General features: G+C 39.4%; 1 protein-coding gene across 1 annotated transcript; it reads left to right on the forward strand.

Annotated features, from left to right (window-relative positions):
- Positions 1-5017: 5017 nt before the first annotated feature.
- LOC135680563 (uncharacterized) lies at positions 5018-7660 on the forward strand. The gene is made up of 2 exons (XM_065194575.1): positions 5018-6850; positions 7043-7660. Exons 1-2 carry the CDS (start codon positions 5337-5339, stop codon positions 7284-7286), a joined length of 1758 nt encoding a protein of 585 aa, XP_065050647.1. The 5' UTR covers positions 5018-5336; the 3' UTR covers positions 7287-7660.
- The last annotated feature ends 14660 nt before the right edge of the window (positions 7661-22320 follow it).

The raw sequence follows: 22320 nt of genomic DNA on the forward strand, positions 1-22320 counted from the left end.
TGCTAGCAACAAAAGAGATTCTTCTTTCTTCTTTTCAATATAGTTAGTATTTTCTTCTACTTGACTGTTTTTATTGTAATAGTATTTGAAAGAATAATGGCCATATTTTTTTGCAATAATAGCATTAAACTTTCAAATGATTTTACTTTTGGCTTCTTATATTTTTTCTCTTGTTTTTTTTTAATCTCATATTTTGATAATAAAACTAATTAATAATTATGTTTATATTTTAATCTGCGTTTTGAGTAACGCTGGATGCTTCGATCAGGATGAGACAATTAAAGCAGAAAAAATTATGTTGTGCCGAAGGAAAACATGTCAGAAGATTGGATGTCAGGCCGGAGGAACGGTCGACGTATCGACAGAAGGCTTCAGGCCGTGGATTCGGACATCGGGCCAAGAAGAGCGGATATTGCGCCAAGATTATCAGAGTTGCAGAGTCAACTGATCGATTGGGCAATAGGCCGCAAGAGAGAACGATGCGTCGAAGAATCGGACGTAGCATCGAGAGACCAATGACATGTCGGACAACTTAATTAATGCTTAGTATTAATTGTCTAGATCGAAGTATGTTTTATATGTGTAGGATTAACTATGATAGTAAGACATGAAGCAAAATGAAGTCCCGGAGTCAAGATCGAGATCACGTTGGGAGTTCGAGAGTTTGTCGGAAGTCCGAACGTTCGTCGAAAGTTATGAAGGAACCAGCCGAGAAGTCTCGAAGCTTGCTAGAGAAGCTCATCGGAACTCGCTAAGAAGATCGTCGTGAAGTCCAAGGGCTTGCCAGGAGTCCGCTGGAATATTACCGAGAGATCGTCGAAAGTTCACCGAAAGAATAGACATAGGGACTTGTTTAGCTTAACAAATGTCTTAGGATTTCGTAATTAGCACGTAATTGGGCTTGGACTTAGGCCAACCCAATTAGGAGCCAATAAGGCCCATGTAAGAACTGTGTTGGGCCCAATAAGAGACCTAAACAGTGCCCCAAGAAGTCTCACTATCATGGCATAGTCTTCGAGACTATCAAACGGTGGTACCATTAGTCTGGGCGGTTGTACCACCCCTGGCAGGGTGCTAGGTAGTGGTACCGCCCAGCATTGCTCCCCAAGCGGTGGTACCACCCAGGGCAGTGTTAGTATCAGACTGACACTGGGCGGTGGTACCGCCCAACGTAAGCGGTGTTACCGCTTGTGTCCGGGAAACCCAGGATGGAAAAGTTTTAGACTCCAAGTTTGAATCAACTTAAAATCTATAAATACCCCTCTCATCCTTGGTTAAAGTACATAAGCACAGAGAAGTTAAAGAGGGAAAAATGATGTTGTAATCTCTTATGAAAATCCTCCTCTTTGAGTCTAAATGTTAAAATAGCTTGAGATGAGTGAGTGCTCGTAAGAGTTATCTCCTAAACCTGTTAAAAGGAGAAGAGATGTGTAAAAGGTGATTGGCCTTTGCCTATTGAAGGAAGACCTCTAGTGGATGCTGGTGATCTCAGCGGAGGAGGAAGCCGAAAGTGGATGTAGGTCACATTGAACGAACCATTCTAAAATTGTCGTGTTCTTTGCATTTTATTCTTGCTATTACCTTACTGCAAACCTCTTTAAATGCTTACTGCCTTTAATACTTTTCAGTATGCTTTCAAAGTTAAGATCTTTACGAAACGACTTTCGTCGAAACCCGATTTTATCATACGAAGGTTTTTTAAACCGACGTTATTTTATTACTGCATTAATTCACCCCCCCTCTTAGTACCGATTCTTGATCCTAATAGTTTTTGTTTTGGACTTTGATCTTTTTTATTATTTCTTGCTTTTCCTCAGTCATATCTTCTACCATAACAATAGCCTTTTCCATATTCTCGATCTCTTCATGACTATGATCACTTGAGCTTTCTTTTTTTTTTTTTTTTAAGTGTAACTTCTTCGAAGAACTTATTCTACTGCATATGGTTTCTTCTTATTAACTAAATATTCATATGCTTGCAAACAATTTATTAGTTTATCAATAGTTATTTGGTCTAAATCTTTGATTCTTGGATAGTAATTATGATAAAATTAAACTTTTCATGTATTGATTGAAGTACATTTTCAATCACATAAATATCTTTTAGATTCTCACTATTTCCTTCTATTTGATTGAGGTAAAAACTCTTATAAAATAATCTAAGATAACCATGTATGTTTCAAATTCAACTCTTAATGATTGGAGTCAAATACTTTTCACATTCTCAACTCATTTGAAAGAGTTTTGAAGAATCTCCTAAGTAACTTGGGAGGTGTTGGTGGTTGTAATTTTTTTTAATTTTATATTCGTCTAACCTTTGGTAGATGAGAAAGAGTGTCTTCTTGTTTTTTTTCCTTATGTCATTTAAGAAATCTTTTTAGCTCATTATAAGAATGACATCATCGTGAGGCTCCTCATAGCCTCTCTATAGCACCCTTCGTATGTGACTTTTATTGAAATGTTTTAATTTTTATAATTATCTTTTGTAAGACGAGGTAGTTATATATTATTAGTCATTTTGACTTGAGATACCATATTAAAGGGGAAAAAAAAGTGATTGAGAGAGTTAGAGAAGAAAAATTGAGAGATGAAATAAAAGGTAAATTAAAATTTTTTATTTCTTGTAGATAAGTCTCTACACTTTTTTCTTTCTCACTATTTTTCCCATCATAAAGCTCATCTATTTGTAGGGTCGTAGATGAAAATTATAAGGCTAAATTGTAAAGGCTACATTCATATACTTTTATTGTATATAACATATTTAATTTACTAGTAGTTTATTATTTTCATAACTTCCTTCTTCGTGATGATCTTTATCATAGTGTAACCTCTCCATTATTACTAAATTCTAGAGATTATAATAATTTTCTCTCTTGTGATCATGAAAGATTTCAATCATCTCTTTTAAGTAAGTTTAATTTTCTTAATATTTATTAGAAGCTAAGGATGAGAAGGCACAGCAGAGAGATGCTTCTTCAAGATCCCCGAAATAGAGCAAGCAGGGAAGCAGACCGAAGAAGGGGTGAGCCCACGAGGAGACCCATAGGGGCGGTCGACTCAAGCGAAGGCAAATATATCATGATTCGATAACAAATCCTCTTCAATTGTACTTCGAATTATAATCATCCAATACCATTTTAAAACATCATATCATATGTGAGCGATTCGATCAAGACTCAAAAATATTATAAGCAACTTGATATCATTCAATTGGTATCGAACCACGATTTGATAGTTCCAACCGGTAAATAAATAAATATAAATACATAAATATATTATTTATTTATTTTTATATTTATATATGAGGGCGTAACATAATTTCACCGATATGAGTCTTTTCTTATTATGGAATCATATCTTTTCTCATCATCATTATCATTTTATTTATATGGTCGATGAAAGCACAGATTTTATTAGATATATCCAATTCAAAGTCTCTTCTGTCCCAAAGAGAGGGAACGGGCAGAGGAAAGGGGCTTACAACCCATTGGGGGCCCGAACCCCAATGGGCCTTTCGGGTTCGAGTCCATCACAGAGCTGAGGCCTAGTTGAGTCGACGACGAGCTATACGGGGTTCAGAAGGAAGGGTTAAAGTCGGACCAGATCGTCTCTCATCGGAACGCTTCAGCACTCGGACACATAGGCTCGCGGCGGAGGGAGGATCATCGGCTGGGGCGGGCGGGCGTATCGCTGATGGGCGGCTCCTCTTGTGCCCAAACATCAACATCCGGCCGTCACTGCCGCCCCGCCCTTGTTGATTATTTAGGTTTTCGTTCCTTCTCGCCCGAGTTGTTTCTCTATCGTATTCACTCATCTCCAGATTTAACATTTGAGGTCTGAGACTTGTTCTGGTTTCTGTGAAATCTTGGCGAGCGTCTACGGGAGATGTCCAAGTTCGACACTTTTGGAGGTAATAGGGACGTGATCTTTTGGACGAAAAGTGAGTGTGGGCATCGGAATGAGATAAGGAGTTAGAGACGGAGAGTTTGGGGACTGCAAAAAACAGAGAGAGAATAGGGAGGAGGAGATAAGGAGGGTGGCGTCGGAGGGGTTGGTGTTTGTTAGAGTCACTGTCGTGTGGCGAGACCACGTGAAGCAACGCCGCCACGGCTACGTGCTCACCATCCCTCCTGCCCAATCTCCTACCTTGCGGGGCCCAGATAGGATGTTACGTCGGATTGAATACATCACTTCATTATATACCTCCTATACCTTAACAATGTAAAGGAGGACTATATGCTCAAGCAAGGAGTGGGAAAAGATTTGCTGCTGATCTCCGTTAACTACTTTAAATTAATAATTGATTAACACTTAATTTACAATTTACCTTTAAGAAATTCATTATAATGGTAGAAATATCAGGGGGTATTTTATTAATATTCTCGGTTTTACTAAAGAAATAATTTTTTTTATAATTTATAATGTGATTCATGTTTAATGTCTATCAGGGCTCCGAATAAAAAAGAAAAAAAAAACGTGCTGAATATGCCAATGAAGAAGAAGAAGAAGAAGTATTAAGAAATTGTAAGTATCTGTGTCTTTTCCAGCGACGTCGAAATTTCTTTATCCTTTTTTGTGACTCTGTTTCGCATCCGTCCTTTTCTCCGGAATGGCAACAATGTCCGGCAGACTAACATTAGCCGTCCATTTGGGTTTCCACGAATCAGAACCACCCATCTCCGAGGTAGGAAAGGTATATACGCATCGTGTTCAGCGTCGTCGACCCTCTCCGTCTTCTCTACCTCGGTCCGTTGCCTCATTAGATATTTTCCATCTCCTTCTCCATTTGCGCGTCAAAGTCCGAGCAACACAAATAGCTTCTCACGGCGTCCGCGTTGAAGGCGGGTGCCGTGAGGAGTACTAAAGGAGAAGACACAATGGAGCTACGCTAGGTCACGTGAGGGGCACGTGTTTTGATCAGATAAATACACCTATATGAATTTTCTATGTCCTCGATATTTTCTTATTATTTTTATTCCCATATGGGGATAGAGGGAAAACCTTGTGTGGTGTGTATATATGAGAAGGTGTGTCAGAAGATATCCTTAGGGAGGAAAGAAGAGTAGAGCCGCACCTGAGTGAGGCGAGGCGGTGCAGGTCTTCTTCCTGTTCTGGTGTTCTGCAGCGTTAGAAGAAGGGTCGAGTGAGGGACGTATGACCTTTTAGACACCCCCTTCACGGGCTCTTCGAGAGGAGATGGGGATTTGGCCGTGAGCCTCTGCCTGTTATTTTATCAAATACTTGTCAAGCTTTTCGCAGCCTTCTGTTTGACCAATTGGGTTTGGGGAGGAGAAGGAGGAGGAGGTGGTGGTGGTGGTGTTTGGGCTTGGGGGAGGATGGGAGTTCAGGTCGGCGGGACGTGCTTGCAGTGGCCGCAGCTGTCGCCCACCAACTCCACGGCTCTCTCCCAGGCCGCCTTCGCTGCCTTGGTTTCTAGTCTCAGGTGCAGCCAGAGGACCCGTGGCTGCGACCGCGCCCTCGCCTCGCCCTTCCTCGGCGCCGGCACTGCCAAGCTGTTGAAGTCCAGATCGCTCAAGGTTCGCAGAGGGAGAGGAAGGCGAAGCGTTGATCAAGCCTTGCGCCGAGCCTTCAGCGCCAGCCTTGACCGCTTTGCGACTGGTGATGATGAGGAGGACGAGGAGGATGAGGAGTTCGTGCTGAGGCTTGAGGAATTGGCCCTCGAGCTCCAGCGGCAACAGGGAGACGGCAGCGAGGAGGTGACCGTTTCAGAGTCGTGGAGGAGTGGAGGAGGTGAGGCCTTGTCTTCCTCTGCGTCGTTTTGCTCTGATTCGAGCCCGGCGCCTTCTCCTTTGCCCTTGACGAGCAAGCAAGAGCCGTCGACCGAGGCACCGTGGGTCCCGGTCCGGCCGGAACCGCCGGAGTGGCCCGACCAGATCGTGCCGGCGAGCGTGGAGAAGAACGCGAACAGCGTGGAGCTACCGCTCTCGCTCCGGATCATAAAGCGGAAGAAGCGGTGGGAGGACGGTTGGCTCCGGGAGGCGGGCGAGTCAGCCTGCTGCTCCGTCAAGCGGGCCTTCTCGTCCATGGTGTTCATGATCCGGGAGATCCAGAGCTACACTCTCCAGATGCGGGAGGTGATCTTCCGCGAGGATCTCCAGGGGATCCTGTCGCGGGTACAACGGGAGATGAACTCCTCCTTCGTCTGGCTCTTTCAGCAGGTCTTCTCGTGCACCCCGACCCTCATGGTCTCTGTCATGCTCCTCTTAGCCAACTTCACTGTCTTCTCCATGGGCCACCTCGAGGCCGCAGCCATGGCCGCGCCCAACCCGCCGACCCAGTCGATGCTTGAGAACATCGTAGTGGAAGACCATCGCCAGACCCATCACAACTTCTCCATCAAGAACTTCTCCTCCACTGGGAGGACCGCTTCCATCGGAGGTGGCGGTGGGGGGAAGGCGAAGCCGGTGGCCGGCGCCACCGGCGACGGGCGGTCGGATGACAGGTCCCTCTCGTACAGGACGATTCTCCCCGACGGCGTTTCGACAGCGCCAGGGGCGATGAACACCGAGGAGGGAAAAGGAGCAAGTGGCGAGGGCGAGTCGGAAGCGGTTGCGGGGGCAGAAGAGCAGCAGGAAGAGGAGGCGAGGCTCTGGAAGGCGATACTGGAAGAGGCGTCGAAGACGCAAGCGAGGGACGAGGCGTTGATGGACCCGGAGACGCTACGCCGCTTCGTCTCGCCCGTGACGGTCGTGCTGGAGCCCGACGACCTCGCGGACTACCTGCGGATGGAGATAATGTACCATCAAGCCCTGTCGCAGGACCCGGAGAACAGTCTTCTCCTCGCCAACTTCGCTCAATTCCTCTATCTCGTCCTCCACGATCACGACAGGTAACTTGATCTCATTCTTACGTACTAATTACTCCTTCTGTGATCCCCGCAAACTGTTCGACTATTTGCACTCACAGAAGGCAGTTTTTTAATCCTTATGAGGCAACTGTTTGTCTTAATGACTAAGAGAAGATGATACAAAGGAGATTACATTGGACTAAAATAATGTGTTGGGCGACGGCCATATGACAGGGCGGAACACTACTACAAGAGGGCGGCGGGGACGGAGCCGAAGGACGCGGAGGCATTGAGTCGCTACGCGAGCTTCCTGTGGCTGGCGAGGAAGGATCTGGTGGCAGCGGAGGAGACCTACCTGGAAGCCATCGCCGCGGATCCCGGCAACGCCGTCCACGCCGCCAACTACGCCCATTTCTTGTGGAGCACCGGCGGCGAGGACACTTGCTATCCCCTGGAGGGCGACGGTGCATGGCGGTAGCAAACACAAGCTAAAAGCAAATAAGAAACAAAACCAACAGTACATATTTGAGGGAAAAAGACAAAAGTCGGGCTACAGTGGCGATACAACACTACATATTTATATATATTATCACTAGGGAGGTATTTGGTGTCAGAAAAGGATGAACGGACGGAGGAATTGGCCTTTTGGTGGGGCAGAAGGGCTGGTCTTTTGAGAGTAGTGTCTGTTAAAATGGGGTCGGGCCACCCATTGTGTGGGATCTGCTCCCTTGCTTGATGTGTGGTATAGTTTTGGCAAACTGCATTATGTTATTGGTTTATGGACTAAATCTGAGGCTTAGCTAAGTCCAAGAACTTCGAAAGCAGAGTCGAAGGACTTGGCTGTCATATTTAGCTTCTCTCTCAGGTCATGGCTGCGTACACGACTCTAAAAGACTATGCAGTGCGCGTGTGAGTGCAAAAGCTGCATCTTTTTGACATCCATCCCTACAGAAGGACGTCGTATCGTAAAGAAATCAACAGTCTGGTTGAAGGTTTTGGAAGGCAGAAGAGAGGGGGAGCTTATGCGGCCGATGGACTTAACAGAGAACTCTTCACGCGACCGACTCTTACAGAAACGTTGGGTTGAGGACAGCTGATGGAAGTACTATATCAACACCGTTTGTGAGTGAAGGTTAGCACCTCTCGCCGCGCACACATCACGAAGCCGACTGTTTGCATTGAGTGCTTGATGACCTACTACTGTATTTATAGAGCAATCAAGCACATCCTTATTTGTAAAATAATTTGATTGATTGAGATAATATATATTTATATAAATTATAAGAAACGATTTTTAAACATATATTCAAATATGCATTCAAATTATATATTTAAATATGTAATTATCCTCAAATCATATATTGATTAAGGATGAGAGTAGATATGAATAAAATATTATAATTTGATATTTATTTATATCATGATTTTTTATCATGCCCATGCAAGTTTTTAGCAAGAATGTACCGATACAACTGAAATATCATATGGATGAAAGACTTTGAGAGGGAGACTGTTAATAATATTATAAGTTGATGTATAATAACTTGATCTCTAATGAAATATCGAGCTGGCGCATAAGTGACACCGACATTATCGTAGTATATTGTAGGAGTAAATCGGGAGGTGATGCCAAGTTCGTACAATAGATTAGTGACCTAGTTGAGTTCTATAACGGTACGAGGGATAGCTCGATATTCAGCTTTAGTGGTGGATCTTGCGATTGTATTCTATTTCTTAAAACCCCAACTAATCATATTTGCTCTAAGAAAAATAATATAGGCTGACGTAGTAAATATGTTTTAGTGTAAACTATTGTGTAGTAGAAGTCTATAATTGATGAAGCATGAAGATGAAGTGATGAGTATTTATGAAGGAGAAGTCTATAATTGAAAGTCTGTTTAAGATATAGTAAATATGTTTTAGTGTAAACTATTGTGTAGTAGAGGGTTGATACATAAATTATGATAATTTATTGACTTCAAATAAAATATCTGAATGCGTGAGAGATAAATACGGTAAGGAATCAAGTACTTATCGGTACTCTGTGATATTCGTAACAAGATTGTCATCATATAATTTGAGTGACTCAGTAATGAAAATTAGGATGATGGCTTTTTTGGCATTCTATATGTTCATATTTCATAATAGATCTCAAATGTATTTCTTTTGAGATAAAAAAAATTCAAAAGATGTGAATATTATTTTCACTATAAAAAAATAGCTTAAGGTTCCTAGGTTTTTTATAAAGAATTAATCTGCTAATTACTTAAGAAATTATTTGATCTTTATAGAATTATTGCTTATGATGATAATATCATATACATAGATCGGTAGATATATTGTATATCTCTTTTATTATCATACGAATAAAGATGTACCAAACTTGGAGTTAATGAAGCTGATTAAAAAAAAAAATGAGCCAAGTTTGATATATCAAGCTCTTGAAGCTTGGCGAAGTCCATAAATAGTTTTTCATAGTTTACAAGTTTAGATATTGATGATAAATGAAGCCAAGGGGTTACTGCATAAAGACATCTTCAGTTATGATCTCCTATAAGAAAGTATTAATAATATCTAATTGTCATATATATCAATCATGAATGATAACCAAACTTAAGATGAGCCAAGTTGGTATATCGGGTTCTTAGAGTTTAGCAAAGTCTATAAATAGCTTTTCGTAATTTACAAACATGGGTCATATAATGAGGATGAATGAAGCCATGAGGTTATTGTATAAAGACATCTTCAGTTAATGTCCCCTGTAAGAAAGTATTATTAACATCTAATTGCCATATATATTGGTCTTGAGTGATAACCAAACTCAAGCTAAGTTAAATTATCGTCGATTTAACAACTTGATTAAAGATCTCTATAAAATCAACACATGATCATTTGTGAAACTCTTTGGTCATTAAATATGCTCTGTATCTAATAATTGATCCATCTAGGTTCATGTGAGGTAAAATTTAATTTGAAAAATTCACTTACACCCGATGATATTTTATGTGATGTGAGATGATACAATGGTTCATATGGTATTATGGAGTAGGGCATCATATTCCTCATATATGACTTTATGTCAATTTGAAGATTTTTAGACTTGGGTGATGATTGTGGGCTCAGTAGACTTAAGTGATAAGCTTATAGTAGCATGGAGATCAATGATTTGATATGGTTTGAAAATATCATTTTTGGAGTATATTGTCGTGTAGTATAGTTTAAAAGGCTATTGACCAAAAGATTAATAACATAAACGCTTTGTGTAGGAGGGTGAGATTAGTCTCAACTATGTGTCGGTGCTTTCGTTTGATAGAGCCAACTAGTTAAGGTATGTATGACGGTGACTTGAGATGTATACCATATAATGAGATGTATGTTGTTATCGATTGATATTCACCTCTTCCATCAGAATAAATTATTTTAATGGTAGATTGAAAGAAATTCTCAACTACTTTTCTAAAATGAGTAAAGGCCATGGTAACTTTAGATTTATGTTTGAGAGGATATAATCATATATATTTAGTAAGTAATCTATAAAAATAATATAAAATCTAAAATTATAAAAAAAAAATTATTGGAGTAGGACCCTAAATATCAGTGTAAATGATTTTAAGTGGTTTGAAGCATGATACAAAGGTAGTCTACGATTATTATTACTAAAACAAGCATCACAATAAGCTATAATTATGTTTGATTTGGAAGTTGGAATGAAGTAACAAGAAATTAGCTATTGTTAAATAGAAAATGATAGATGACTAAGGCAACGATGTCACGTATCGATTGGAGTAGCAATTAAAGCAGAAGCAATTAGCTAGGTGTTTTGTAAACCTGATGACCACTTATAGATGTTGTCCTTATTTTAGCTTCGGACCAAGGATTCCCTTATGCTCAAATACGTTTCACAATCAATCAGCTTATCATACAATTTTTTAAATGACATTGGTGAGTCACATACTTAAATTATTATCATAAATTATTTATATTCGTCTCCTAAGTGAGATTTCTTCATCACTTAAGCGATAACCAAAGCTAAATTACCTATAATAACTTTTAAATTTTATATATAATTAATAATAGTACTTTCCTTTTATGTTATTTTTATCAAAGTAGGTAAAAGACTTAGCATGCAAGTATGAGAATGATTGATAAGGGTGGTTTATAACTTAGACCATGCTTCTAATATATGTTGTATAAAGAGATTAATGGTACTATGAACCAACGATTGAGGTTTGAATAGCTTATAGAATAAAATAATCTTATCATAGCTATAACTTATGATTAGGATTTGTCATTGGAATAAGTTCTCCTAATATTTTGATATTTTCTAAAAGACAACTAAGAGAGTCATCGATGTACCCTAATAAATCATATTCAAAGAAGAGATCGACGAATTGTGCCTACCAAGATACATAGTCATCACCTTTGGAAAACTTAAAAGGGATCAAAGTTACTGTGTTGATAGATATAAGTCTAATAGGTTGAGATGAATTATTGTTTCATGAGGAAACAATAATTGGAGCGTTAAACATAGAGGAGGAAGACATGCTAAGAATATACTATGGTCTAATAAGGAAAATCCAAAACCAACTATGATCTAATTTGGACGCATAGATAGTGGAGATATGATCTATTGGAGAATATCATATTTGAGAAGTGCACGGGGGAGGATCTGATCTGATAGAGGAGATCAGATCTGATAATTGTATAAAGGAGGAACTAATATGAGATATGAAGTAGAGGGTGATCTCTTCCTTCCTCTCCTTAGTTCTCTTGACCGCAAGTGCTGACGACATATTGGAGAGGATGGTAGACAATAGACTATCGCTAAGAGGTCGACCTTGGATCCGAGGTGCTAGTGAGTTCAACAATAAACAAGAAAGGGATGAGGATGCTAGTGAAGAGGTTGGGTAGTAGATAGAAGCAAAGGGAACGCTCACCATGCAGAACTACATATTGATGGAGGATCATCAAAGTAAATCTACTATAAATGAATCATGCTAGGAGATTAGCAGGGAGGAGTCACACGTCATTATCTTCGATGCAATGCCAGAATATGAAAGTGAGAAGCAGCGAGGGATAGAAAGAAAAATAGCAATCATAAATAAATTAGCAGGGTAGGGAGAAAGAGAGAGTCTTACTTGATTTTATTGTAAAATGGATGATTTTATTCATTCAGATAATACGTACTTATCCGGTTGTGAGGGAGTGAATATCGTCAATCATGTAATCAAATCATACACTCAAATTTATGATTAATCCTTAAATCATAGATTAATTAAATATCAAAACATATAAAAAAATTAAATTTATTATTTTATATTTTTCTCCATCATATTCTTGTAGGAACAATCTAGCCTGATAGCGTTCATAGTCTATTCACTTCCACACTGCTTTGAGCACAGCCAGTCGCGTCCTGCCACTAAGAACATCCAGATGCATGATGAAGCAACGCAATTGGTGGGAACTCCACATGGATTTGGAGTCTAGCGCATATCCATACCTCGATCATCTGAGAATATAATTCCAAGTCTCGATCATCACAAGAGTCGTTCGCTAGAGGAGAAACGCAATCGAGCAACCAGCATCTGCCCACAAGCAAGACTCCCAAGCTGATGTTATAGACGAGTTCATGGGCCCTGATCGAGTACCTTCCTCAGTGTTCCTGAAGTACCTTCCCCTCTTGCAGTCGGTAGAACTCTTGACCTCTCAACGGAGACAGCAGGGAGTGGATCCTGCGCATGCTTTCTCTCGACTTTGGACCGAGCAAGCACATGGGCGAGTTTGTAACGTACGAGGCGTCCGATACGAGGCTTCGGGGGCCATGCAGATCATGACACGCCGATTTCGACAAGGTTGGCAAATCACTGGGACTCAAAAGCTCCATTGCTTCCTGCTTACATCTCTCGGGAAGAGGACAATAACCTACAGCAAAAAGGAGCATTCATTTCACTTTCTGCTGTCTAGTCCGTGACTTGTACAGTACATTACAAGAACACAGTTTAAGTTTTCTGGCCTCCCGTGGGATAGTAAACTGGAGTTTCTGGGAAGTGATCGATAAACCAAATGGCTTCTTGATGACCGGTTGTTCTCGGTGGATGCCGGATTCCTCCTGTACTTGGAGGTGGAAGGCAAGTTCGTTTTCTTCAAACAAGGTGAGGATAAGAGTTATTCTGAAGCACTTGGGTTTCTTGTCTTCTTCGAACAAACGAGGACATGATCTTCCTATTAGTTTCACATTATCTTTGATCATATCACACTGTTACTGAAATCATCAAGTTTGACAACCGTGCTCGGCTTATCCAGATGACTGTGATATAACAGGAAGCATTCCCATTGGGAAAAGTTCTGTACCATTTGGATATCTATGAGAAGATGATACAGAAGAAAATGATGTGCCGTGACGTACGCTTCAAACTTGGTTTCCCGTCTTTCCACGCAAGTATTGGTCTCACTAGTCACTCCCGAGGGTGCTAATTTTCATTATTTAGAATATATATATATATATATATATATATATATTCTTTTGTGTTGATTTCCAATTGCACCAAAGGTTTTAGTTTAAGTAAATAAACAAGTAACCTTCGCCAAGAAATGCCTGACACCTCAGGGATGGTGACAGTGATTTAATGCGTCCAATTAACTATAGAAATGTCATGCATTGTGTTATATAAAGATTTTAATGATGTTTAGTCGTAGTTTAGTCCCATGTATATATGGTTATTCAAGATGTTTTTGAGGTATAAACATCAAGCTTCCTAGAAGATTATCCGAAGTGTCTCTGAGGTGATAACGTTGAACTCTCAAAAAGGTTATTCGAAGTGTCATTTGTACAAAAAAAAATCGAGGTTAGAAGAGGTTTCTTGACCCGATCCCTCTGACTCCTAACCTGAGTTAAATAATTGTAATCGCCAATGATAAATAATGACATCTTGACTATGTTAAAAATGAGTTTTTATACATTTCAATGAAGGAATAATATATTTTATGAAATATTCTTTAGGGGGATAATTTTTTTTAATTATTTTTAAAAATTTTGATTTAGTCTCTTTTTTACATTGGCAACAATGGTGGAGACAATCTATAACTGTCTATCTTGGACTGATATTCATTTGAGTAGATTGATGGGAACAACTTTTGTCTCCTTCTTCTATCCTAAACGCTACGTGAAGAATACATATCGGATGGTGGTTGATCAATAATATCTTTTCTATCATTTATCCCACTCAAAGGTATGCTTTGGGGGTTTTTTTGTAAGAGTCTTGAAGCATAATATCTGGCCCATCTAACACATTGGTCTTACACTCCTTTGATCACTTCTTTGATGGGTAAGCAACAAGGGTAAAGATAACTCATAATTGTCTATCTTAGATCAATTTCTATGTAGGCAGACCAATAAGAGATAACTATTATCTTCTCTTTTTTTTCGGTTTGGACTTCGTACGAAAGAACGTATCAAATAATGATTAATCTATAATATCCTTCCTATCACATCGAGTATGTCATCCATGTATCACATTGAGCGAAGAAAGAAGTCAATTTATATGAAATCTGTGTGTTGACCACGTCTTCGTTTGGTGTTCCATTACATGTTAGCAAACTAACTTGAAGTCACTGGTGCAATTGGGCATGGAGAGAGTCTCCTCTTTCAAATGGATGCGTCATGTAAGCCCATTTCTTGATCGAAACTTGATTTCTTCGACACATGCAAGATGACCCAAGTCAACTGGGCTCTATGGTTCGTATCATCACTCTATAAGCCATCGTTCTATTTGGTCAAGCTGGTACGGGATAAACTATCGGATTAGCTTCAACTGTTCCCTGCTCTATATTGATTGGGAAGATATGATCCGTCCGATTAAGATCATATAACATATACGTTACGAGTTCTGTTCGGACCAAATCGGTTTTTTAGTCAGCTAAACCGCAAGCCAAATCGAGCGGTTTAGAGTTCGTGTTCACCGAATAAAACGGATCAAAGCATCCTAGTAAGAGAATCGAACCAAATCGAAAGTTCCTGTCCGGTTCGTTGCTTCGGCTCAATTCACAGCCCTATTTAAGCCGAATACGGTCGAAGAAATCTTATGCAGATTAAGCGATCTTATGTTATCAATGCTACTTAAACAATCTTTCGAATCAGGATTAGAGTCGTCAGCAATTCTTAATCGTCCGATTCAATTACGATTACGAAATCATTCATTACATATGCCGCAAGTAGAACTCAGATGAGGACCATTTTCGGAATAAAAGATATGCTTTTCCTTCGTCGTACCCAACAGAGACTATGGGGGAGCTGAAGCGTTACAAGCCATAGAGCCTCCACAGCCGTTCGCTTTGTGGAATCGAACGGCTATGTTCAGTTCATTGGTGGTGTTAATCATTGATTACAGTACATAAACTGAACCCCCTCTTTTCTTCCTCCTCCCCTTCCCACGCTGATGAAGAGTTCCGGCTTGTGTCCCACTCTTGACCGTGTCCTCTTCTTTGACATGGACCCAGCAGCTGCACGTCCCCATGGTTTTTCAGGGAGGACCCCTCCCTGTAGTCCTGTTCGGCCGCCTCCTCCTTTGATGTCTTCGGAGAGGTTCCTTTCCGGTTATGGCCAAGAGGAGCCATGTGTTTTCCGGGATCCTGCAGAGAAGAGGGCACAAGATCATGGAGATCCAGAACGGTTGGCTGGTTCCCTGATTGGTGCAATAGGTATTACTCCTAATGCTGGTATTCTGTTGAATGCTTCCAGCTTTTATGGCGATCTTGTTAGCGATAGCTGCAAGAATGAGGTGGTGAAAAAGGAGGACCGTGGAGGAGAGAAGCAGGTGCGAAGCAGCTCATGGTCCTCGACTAATGGTGATGCTACTGCTGCATATGTCGTCAAAGGACAGTGGACAGCGGAGGAAGATAGGTAATGAGATGGATAGCAGGGAGTAGCCTTCTTATTCATTCCTTTAGAGAAGTGCAGGAGATAATTAATGGTCTTGCAAGTTCTGCTCGTTTGTGTTGCAGTCAGTTGGTTCGATTGGTGAAGCAACATGGCGTCAGGAAATGGTCTTACATTTCTAGGAACATGTTCGGTAGGATCGGGAAGCAATGCAGAGAAAGATGGCATAATCATCTGCGCCCGGACATCAAGGTTCTGTCTTCTCTTCTCTTTCTGTCGATGCATGCGTGTTTCATGCTGATTCTTTCTTGCTGCCATTACTAACTTTTCAGAACAACCAAGAATATCTATCTAATATGTGAATATATACGGAACTCTTACATCTTATGCATGATAGGTCATAAATGTCTAATAACCTAACTGGCGCTTCAATCTCCAAACCATATATAAGCTTACTACAATGATCATAGCTTACCCAATCTCAATTCTCTGTCCATTATTTCCCAATAATCCACACTTGTGCTTAGTACTAGCAGAAGGCTATGTGGACGGAGGAAGAGGAGAGGCAACTAATAGAAGCTCACATGAAGTTCGGAAACAGATGGGCCGAGATCGCAAGACATATGTCAGGCAGATCTGAGAACTCCATTAAGAACCACTGGAATGCCACCAAAAGGAAGATGAACGCCAAGACGAGCCGCAGAGGACACCCAGAAAACGGCGGAAGATGCCATCCCTCCGTTCTGCAAGAGTACATCCAGAGCAAGAGTACTACCCTCGACTTCAACAAAACATGCAGCACCAAGACAACACCATCATCCACATCAACTCAAGATTCCACCGGCAGCATGGAGGAACGTCTCCTACACACGCGGTCAGCAGGAGGACTCCAGAGAGCGGAAACCCATGGTTCTTTCATGCATGGCTCGGTACTCAATCGTCTGGCCTTCGATGCGTGTCAGTGCATGCCAACGCCTTGCATTGGCGGAGGTTGCTATCAACCAACTGCACACAGCTGCAGCAACAACTTCAGTGAGTCCAGTCGCAGCACTCATCTACATTCCCGGAATTACGCGTCCGCTTCATCGACTGATGTGATTGGAATGGATAACACTTGGGAGCTTCTGAAAGCTCGAGCTTCTTCGACGAGTAGAAACAGAGACTTGGATCTGGTAGAGATGTTATCCCTGCAGTTCTCTTCCTCCTCTCAGAGTAGCAGCAGCCACAGTGCGTTACACGTTGCTAATTCCAAGTGCTTTTGAATCTTCAACGGGTCCACTCGGTCAACTCATCTCCGTTCTTTCTCAAACCACAACAGGTGGAGTTACGTGCATGCATGCAATGTGTGTCAGTGGCAGCACAGACGTGACTTAAACTTCCAATATGATTCAGTTGCTTAGCGGCATAGATAACACACAGGACAAAGACTGTTGTTGGAGCAACGCCATGGTCTTCTGTTTAAGCTTTTGTCTCCACTTGAGCTCTTCGGTTGGGATTTGTATGACATAACGCGTGAACTGCGAGGCGAGGCGTCGATTGTAATTAGCTTCCATTCACGCGAATTCCCCCTCGAAAGCACTTCCAGTAACGCTAATTATAGTATTTTCAATAATACCAAAGGAACACTATAATGTAATTTAAAATAATTATTTTTATAATATTTTTTCTGATATTATTGAAAATAGTATAAGATATTATAAATTCAATATTTAAAAAATATTTTTATAGTATTACTGAAAATATTATAATGAAATGTTTGATATACACATTTCAAACGTCATTGATATACACATTTTCGAAGCATATTAATGACATATGAAATATTTTCAAAGCATATCAATAACGTATGAAATATTTCGGAACATATCAATGACATATGAAATATTTCGGAGCATATCGGAGCATATTGTATGAAATATTTCAGAATATATTAATATCATATGAAATATTTTTCAATTTTAGTATCAAAATACAATGCAGAGATACAAGAGTTTATAGATAGTCACTCATCGAATGTAGAATTATAATATCGTTTCATTGAAAACTTATTTTCTTTGTAACAATTGAGGAAAGTTAAGATCGCGGGCTTAGTTAATGCCCGAAAGTTAAGATCCAATCTTAGTATGATAGCAGCTTTGCTAGGTCAAGACCAATTCAAATAGGAGACAAATCGACCCAAAATCAAAATTGACTTAGATCAATGATTGGATGGTTCGAAACCAAACCAGAAATATGGATCGATTTCAATTCCTAAAAATTAAATTGGAACTGATAATTTCAAATCCACTAAATATAAATAGATTTTACAGTATATTGATTAATATCTTACTTTAAAACTTATTGTTTTGGGTTTAAATCTTGATTGAATATTTGTAATATATTTTTTAATTTAAATCAATGAATCAAATTAAAAATCGAAACTAAACCATTTCCATAACCACAAGTTTGGATTTTAAATTTGATGAAATATTATTTAATTTAAATTAGTGGGTCAAATTAAAATCGAAACTAAATCAATTCAATAATCGAAATTGGATGCAAGTAAAACCGGCGGTTTGGGAACCGAAAAATCGTGGTCACCCTCCCGACACGCAGCCATGTCCAGCCAAAAGCAAGCTATAATTAGATACGATGAGAGCGGTGCACCGAGGGTCGCCATCGAGCGAATGCTTCTCTTTGAATCCTTCCCCTTTCACGGTTAGGGGATGCCTTTCATGGCCTCCTTAGCTAGGCATGGCGGTGCTTGACTTTTTGGTGCAAATCGTCGTGGTCCCGTGGTTGTTATCCGCCACTAAAACCCTCGATTTCGATCCCCCCACCACCCCACCACCACCACCACCACCTACCAGAAAGACGATACCTTTCGCTGCCTAATCTACCTTCTTTTGAACGAGGCTCGCCACCCGCCTTCCATGATCACAGATCTCATCTCCCAGTACTCCTGTCCTGTCGTAAAGCAACGCTGCAGCAGAGCACGAGCTGCGCGTACGTACGCAACCCTGGCGATTGCACCGGGTTGATGATGTCGACTACACGGGAGGAAGGCAGCAGGTCGGTCTTCCAACTCCTGTTGATTCTCTCTCTCTCTCTCTCTCTCTCTCACTCTCTCGCATATGCTATGAACATGCTGCGGTTTGGACCAGCGATGATTGAGAGTCACTCGGGTGCGCAATTATGGATGCATTTGGAGAGTTGCAATAGGTATATGTCTCGGTGTGTTGGTCAAATGGAGCGAGAAATGGACCATTAGTAGTTGTCTTCACTGTTTATGACCACATTACTCGACAGATTGAGATTGTCCACGCGACATGATCATACTCGTTTATAGATCTTCTGAATCAATCACACTAGTGTTGAACACACTTGAGAGGATATGCATAGAAGATTAATTACTTGGAAGATTGCTGTTGGTGGGTTATTGCTTTCTACTAGATACTAATGTTGCCTCGGCAAAGAACAACATAGATTGATGGGATATTCTCAAGACTCGCTTCTTAGTTTACTCTAAAAAGACTGCACTCAAATCTTATGCTAAATGATTCCTTTGAACAAAATACATATGCCATGTCCGAGGTAGTGTCGCTCTCTGTCGGTGCTCATATAGTACGTGGATGATGCATGTGGGAGTCACAGTAAGGAGGAGGAAGAAGAAGAGGACCAAATTGCTCAGAGCTTCTAGCAGGCAGTAGTTAGTGCGGAGGACTCTAAATTTGGTCCCTCCATTTCAATCAGATCGATCCACCATGGGGAGACAGAGAGAGAGAAAGAGACCCTTTCCTTTGCTCTCTGGTGCCTTGTTCACTCGATTTTGTCCACATTAAGTATACATAAGCTTGGGCATACATCATCATCATGCACTGCTGGTAAGGGACAGTGAAATGGATAGACGCTGTGCATGCATACAGATGGAACGAGACAGGAGGGGAAAAGTGGTTTCTTATCCGGGTTGAGCTACAGCAGCTGATAGGTGCAGGCATTCTCTACGTGCAACAAAGCATGTGATGTTTCATGATGTATATATAGATGCTCGACCAAAGTTAGTGACGACATTGTTCAAAACCAACATTAATACTGGTGTAAGAGTTTAAGCTACTGATGCTCTTATGTGGTCAAACCGATGCTCTTAAATTGGTATCTCAAAATCGACATATCATAAACGAACAATATAGATTGGGAACACTGTAGTTTATATCATGTATAAACTATATGATATAAAAAGATCATTCGTGCTCGTGGCTGCCCTTGAGGTCCAATCTCCAACGTGTATTAATAATTCATAGGAAATCTTCCCAATATAATTATTGATGCCCAAAGGTTTGAACTTCACTGTAGAATCGAACCATGTTGTATTGTGTCTTCTCTTGTAACGAGACCTATATCGAGTTTGCCTCTCGACAAGATCTTTCTTATGTTAAAGTTAGGCAATGATATATATTAATCATGGTTACTTATTTATATTTATTTATTTATTCATGTATATATTCAAGAAGAAATAGTATGATAAAATATTATTAGAGATTATGTTTGATATATAACCTATTAGACTGTATTTATTTATGGCCCCCACATTGTGATGGATCCATACCTTTTTTTCATACGTTACACTTCTAATATAGACTACTTAACATAGTCACATACACTACATAATAATAATCATATCAATATTATTAATTTAATCTAAAAATTAAAAAAATTATTAATCATTTTCAAATGATATCTTCAAATAAAATCTTTAATTTCATCAAATCATAAAGACATAAAACATTAATATCTCAATAGTTCTCAATAGTCGTCGATCAACCATAACGCTAATTCAAATAACTCAATTAATTTAAATCAAACTCAATTTAATTAGAACCTAACAGAATCAATCGACAATCCTTATAGAACCGATTTAGAATCACTCTAGATTTATATAAAATCCTTAAATAATAGATGATACTATCTCTCTTCCAAATCATCCTCTCCTCAAATCTCTCACTACCAACCTCCCCGAAAGATAAACATTTATTTAATTTTTATTTTAAAATGTATTTTTATTTTACTTTCACACACACAATATAATTATAATATTTATTTCTTATTATTCACATGTAAAAATAGAATTTAAATTTTTTACTTTCTAAAATTTATATTATTTAATAAGAAATAAATCAATTAATAATTTAATTGATTGATACAACTTCTAATTTGTCCACATGATTAAGAAGTAAATTAATTATTTTCTGCACAAACTAGAAAATTAATAAATTAAATTAAAAAAATATATTATTTATTATTATTTGACTTATGTTAAGGGAGAAAAAAAAAATCATCAGTGATTATAATAATATATCCTACGGACAAATTTCTACATCCACGGAAATATCAGATTTACGTATCCCATCGTCTCCTTAATCCCAGTAATCATCGTAGTTAAGCTTACATCAGCCTCCAATGGAGGATCCCAAGTAAGTAACGACGACTTGATCTATCTTATCACTGTCTTCAGATAAAAAACGTCTTCATTAGATGACTTCCAAATAAGCCACAGCCAGATAAGTAGAGAGGAGGGATCTCTCTACTTACCCTTCTCCAAATAGACATCTTTAACTCTCCCATCGACATACTTGTTTGTGTAGATGGACGATCGAACAGAGGAGATGAAGATGGCATAACGTCGATGATTTTAAAGTGCATCGTTAAATCTACAGATTAGATGTTATTGGCTTCCTCCTCGTCTTCCGGTCAATAGATATATCTTGCATCTTCTTACTTCCTTCTTATCTTGCATCATTCACAAAGCGTCACTACAACAACAGTAAAGAAAAAACAAAAGTACAATGTCCCAATTGTTTAGGATTAAATGTAGAAAAGAGTTCTCCAAATTCCGAATTGACGCCACATAAAGCTACTTTGAAAATATTTCTTTCCATGGAAACATGGGACATACCAAACCCAATTGGCAACCCTAATCAAAGGCCTTTTGACCATTCCTACCAACGAGTCATGCTTTCCCGTCCCGTCGAGAAGCATTACTATATAATTTGGGTGGGGGAGGATTTAGGTCAAATGTAAATTATGACTCTCACTATCTAAAGATGTTGTTGATGGTCTTAGTTCCTAACAATGCTGTGCAAGATTCCGAGGTACATGAAGCACATGACGTTGCGTCCAAAAGCAAATAATTAGTCATTATCACATTAAGCTGGTCGAATTTTTTCTCATGCGTTCTTGTTCAGATTTCTCATATATTCTTATTCAGATATATATTTCTCATGTGTTCTTGTTCAGATTTCTTATATATTTTTATTTAGTTTTCTCACATATATATTTATCATGTGTTCTTATTCAGATTTTTCATATATTCTTGTTCAGATTTCTCACATATATATTTCTCATCTGTTCTTGTTTAGATTTTTCATATATTTTCACACACACACACACACAAATATGATAATAAAAAAGAAATATTCATTAACTGACATTAATGAGAAAATTGTATAGGGAGGATGGAATATATATATATATATATATATATATATGAGATTAAAAATAAGCAGAAAAGACTTAGCTAGCTAGCTAGCTGAGTGTTTGATAGTAGTATCACTCTTAAATTACTTTTTTAAAGATATTAATTAATTTAATTGGTAAATAC

The sequence above is a fragment of the Musa acuminata genome, chromosome BXJ1-8 (genome assembly GCF_036884655.1).
Source record: "Musa acuminata AAA Group cultivar baxijiao chromosome BXJ1-8, Cavendish_Baxijiao_AAA, whole genome shotgun sequence".
Classification (NCBI taxonomy): Eukaryota; Viridiplantae; Streptophyta; class Magnoliopsida; order Zingiberales; family Musaceae; genus Musa; species Musa acuminata.

Excerpts from the sequence above, each read along its gene's own strand:
- LOC135680563 (XM_065194575.1), top strand. The coding sequence starts at position 5,337 with ATGGGAGTTCAGGTCGGCGGGACGTGCTTGCAGTGGCCGCAGCTGTCG. Across the intron at positions 6,851-7,042 it reads GTCCTCCACGATCACGACAG|GGCGGAACACTACTACAAGA; the intron begins GTAACTTGATCT and ends GCCATATGACAG.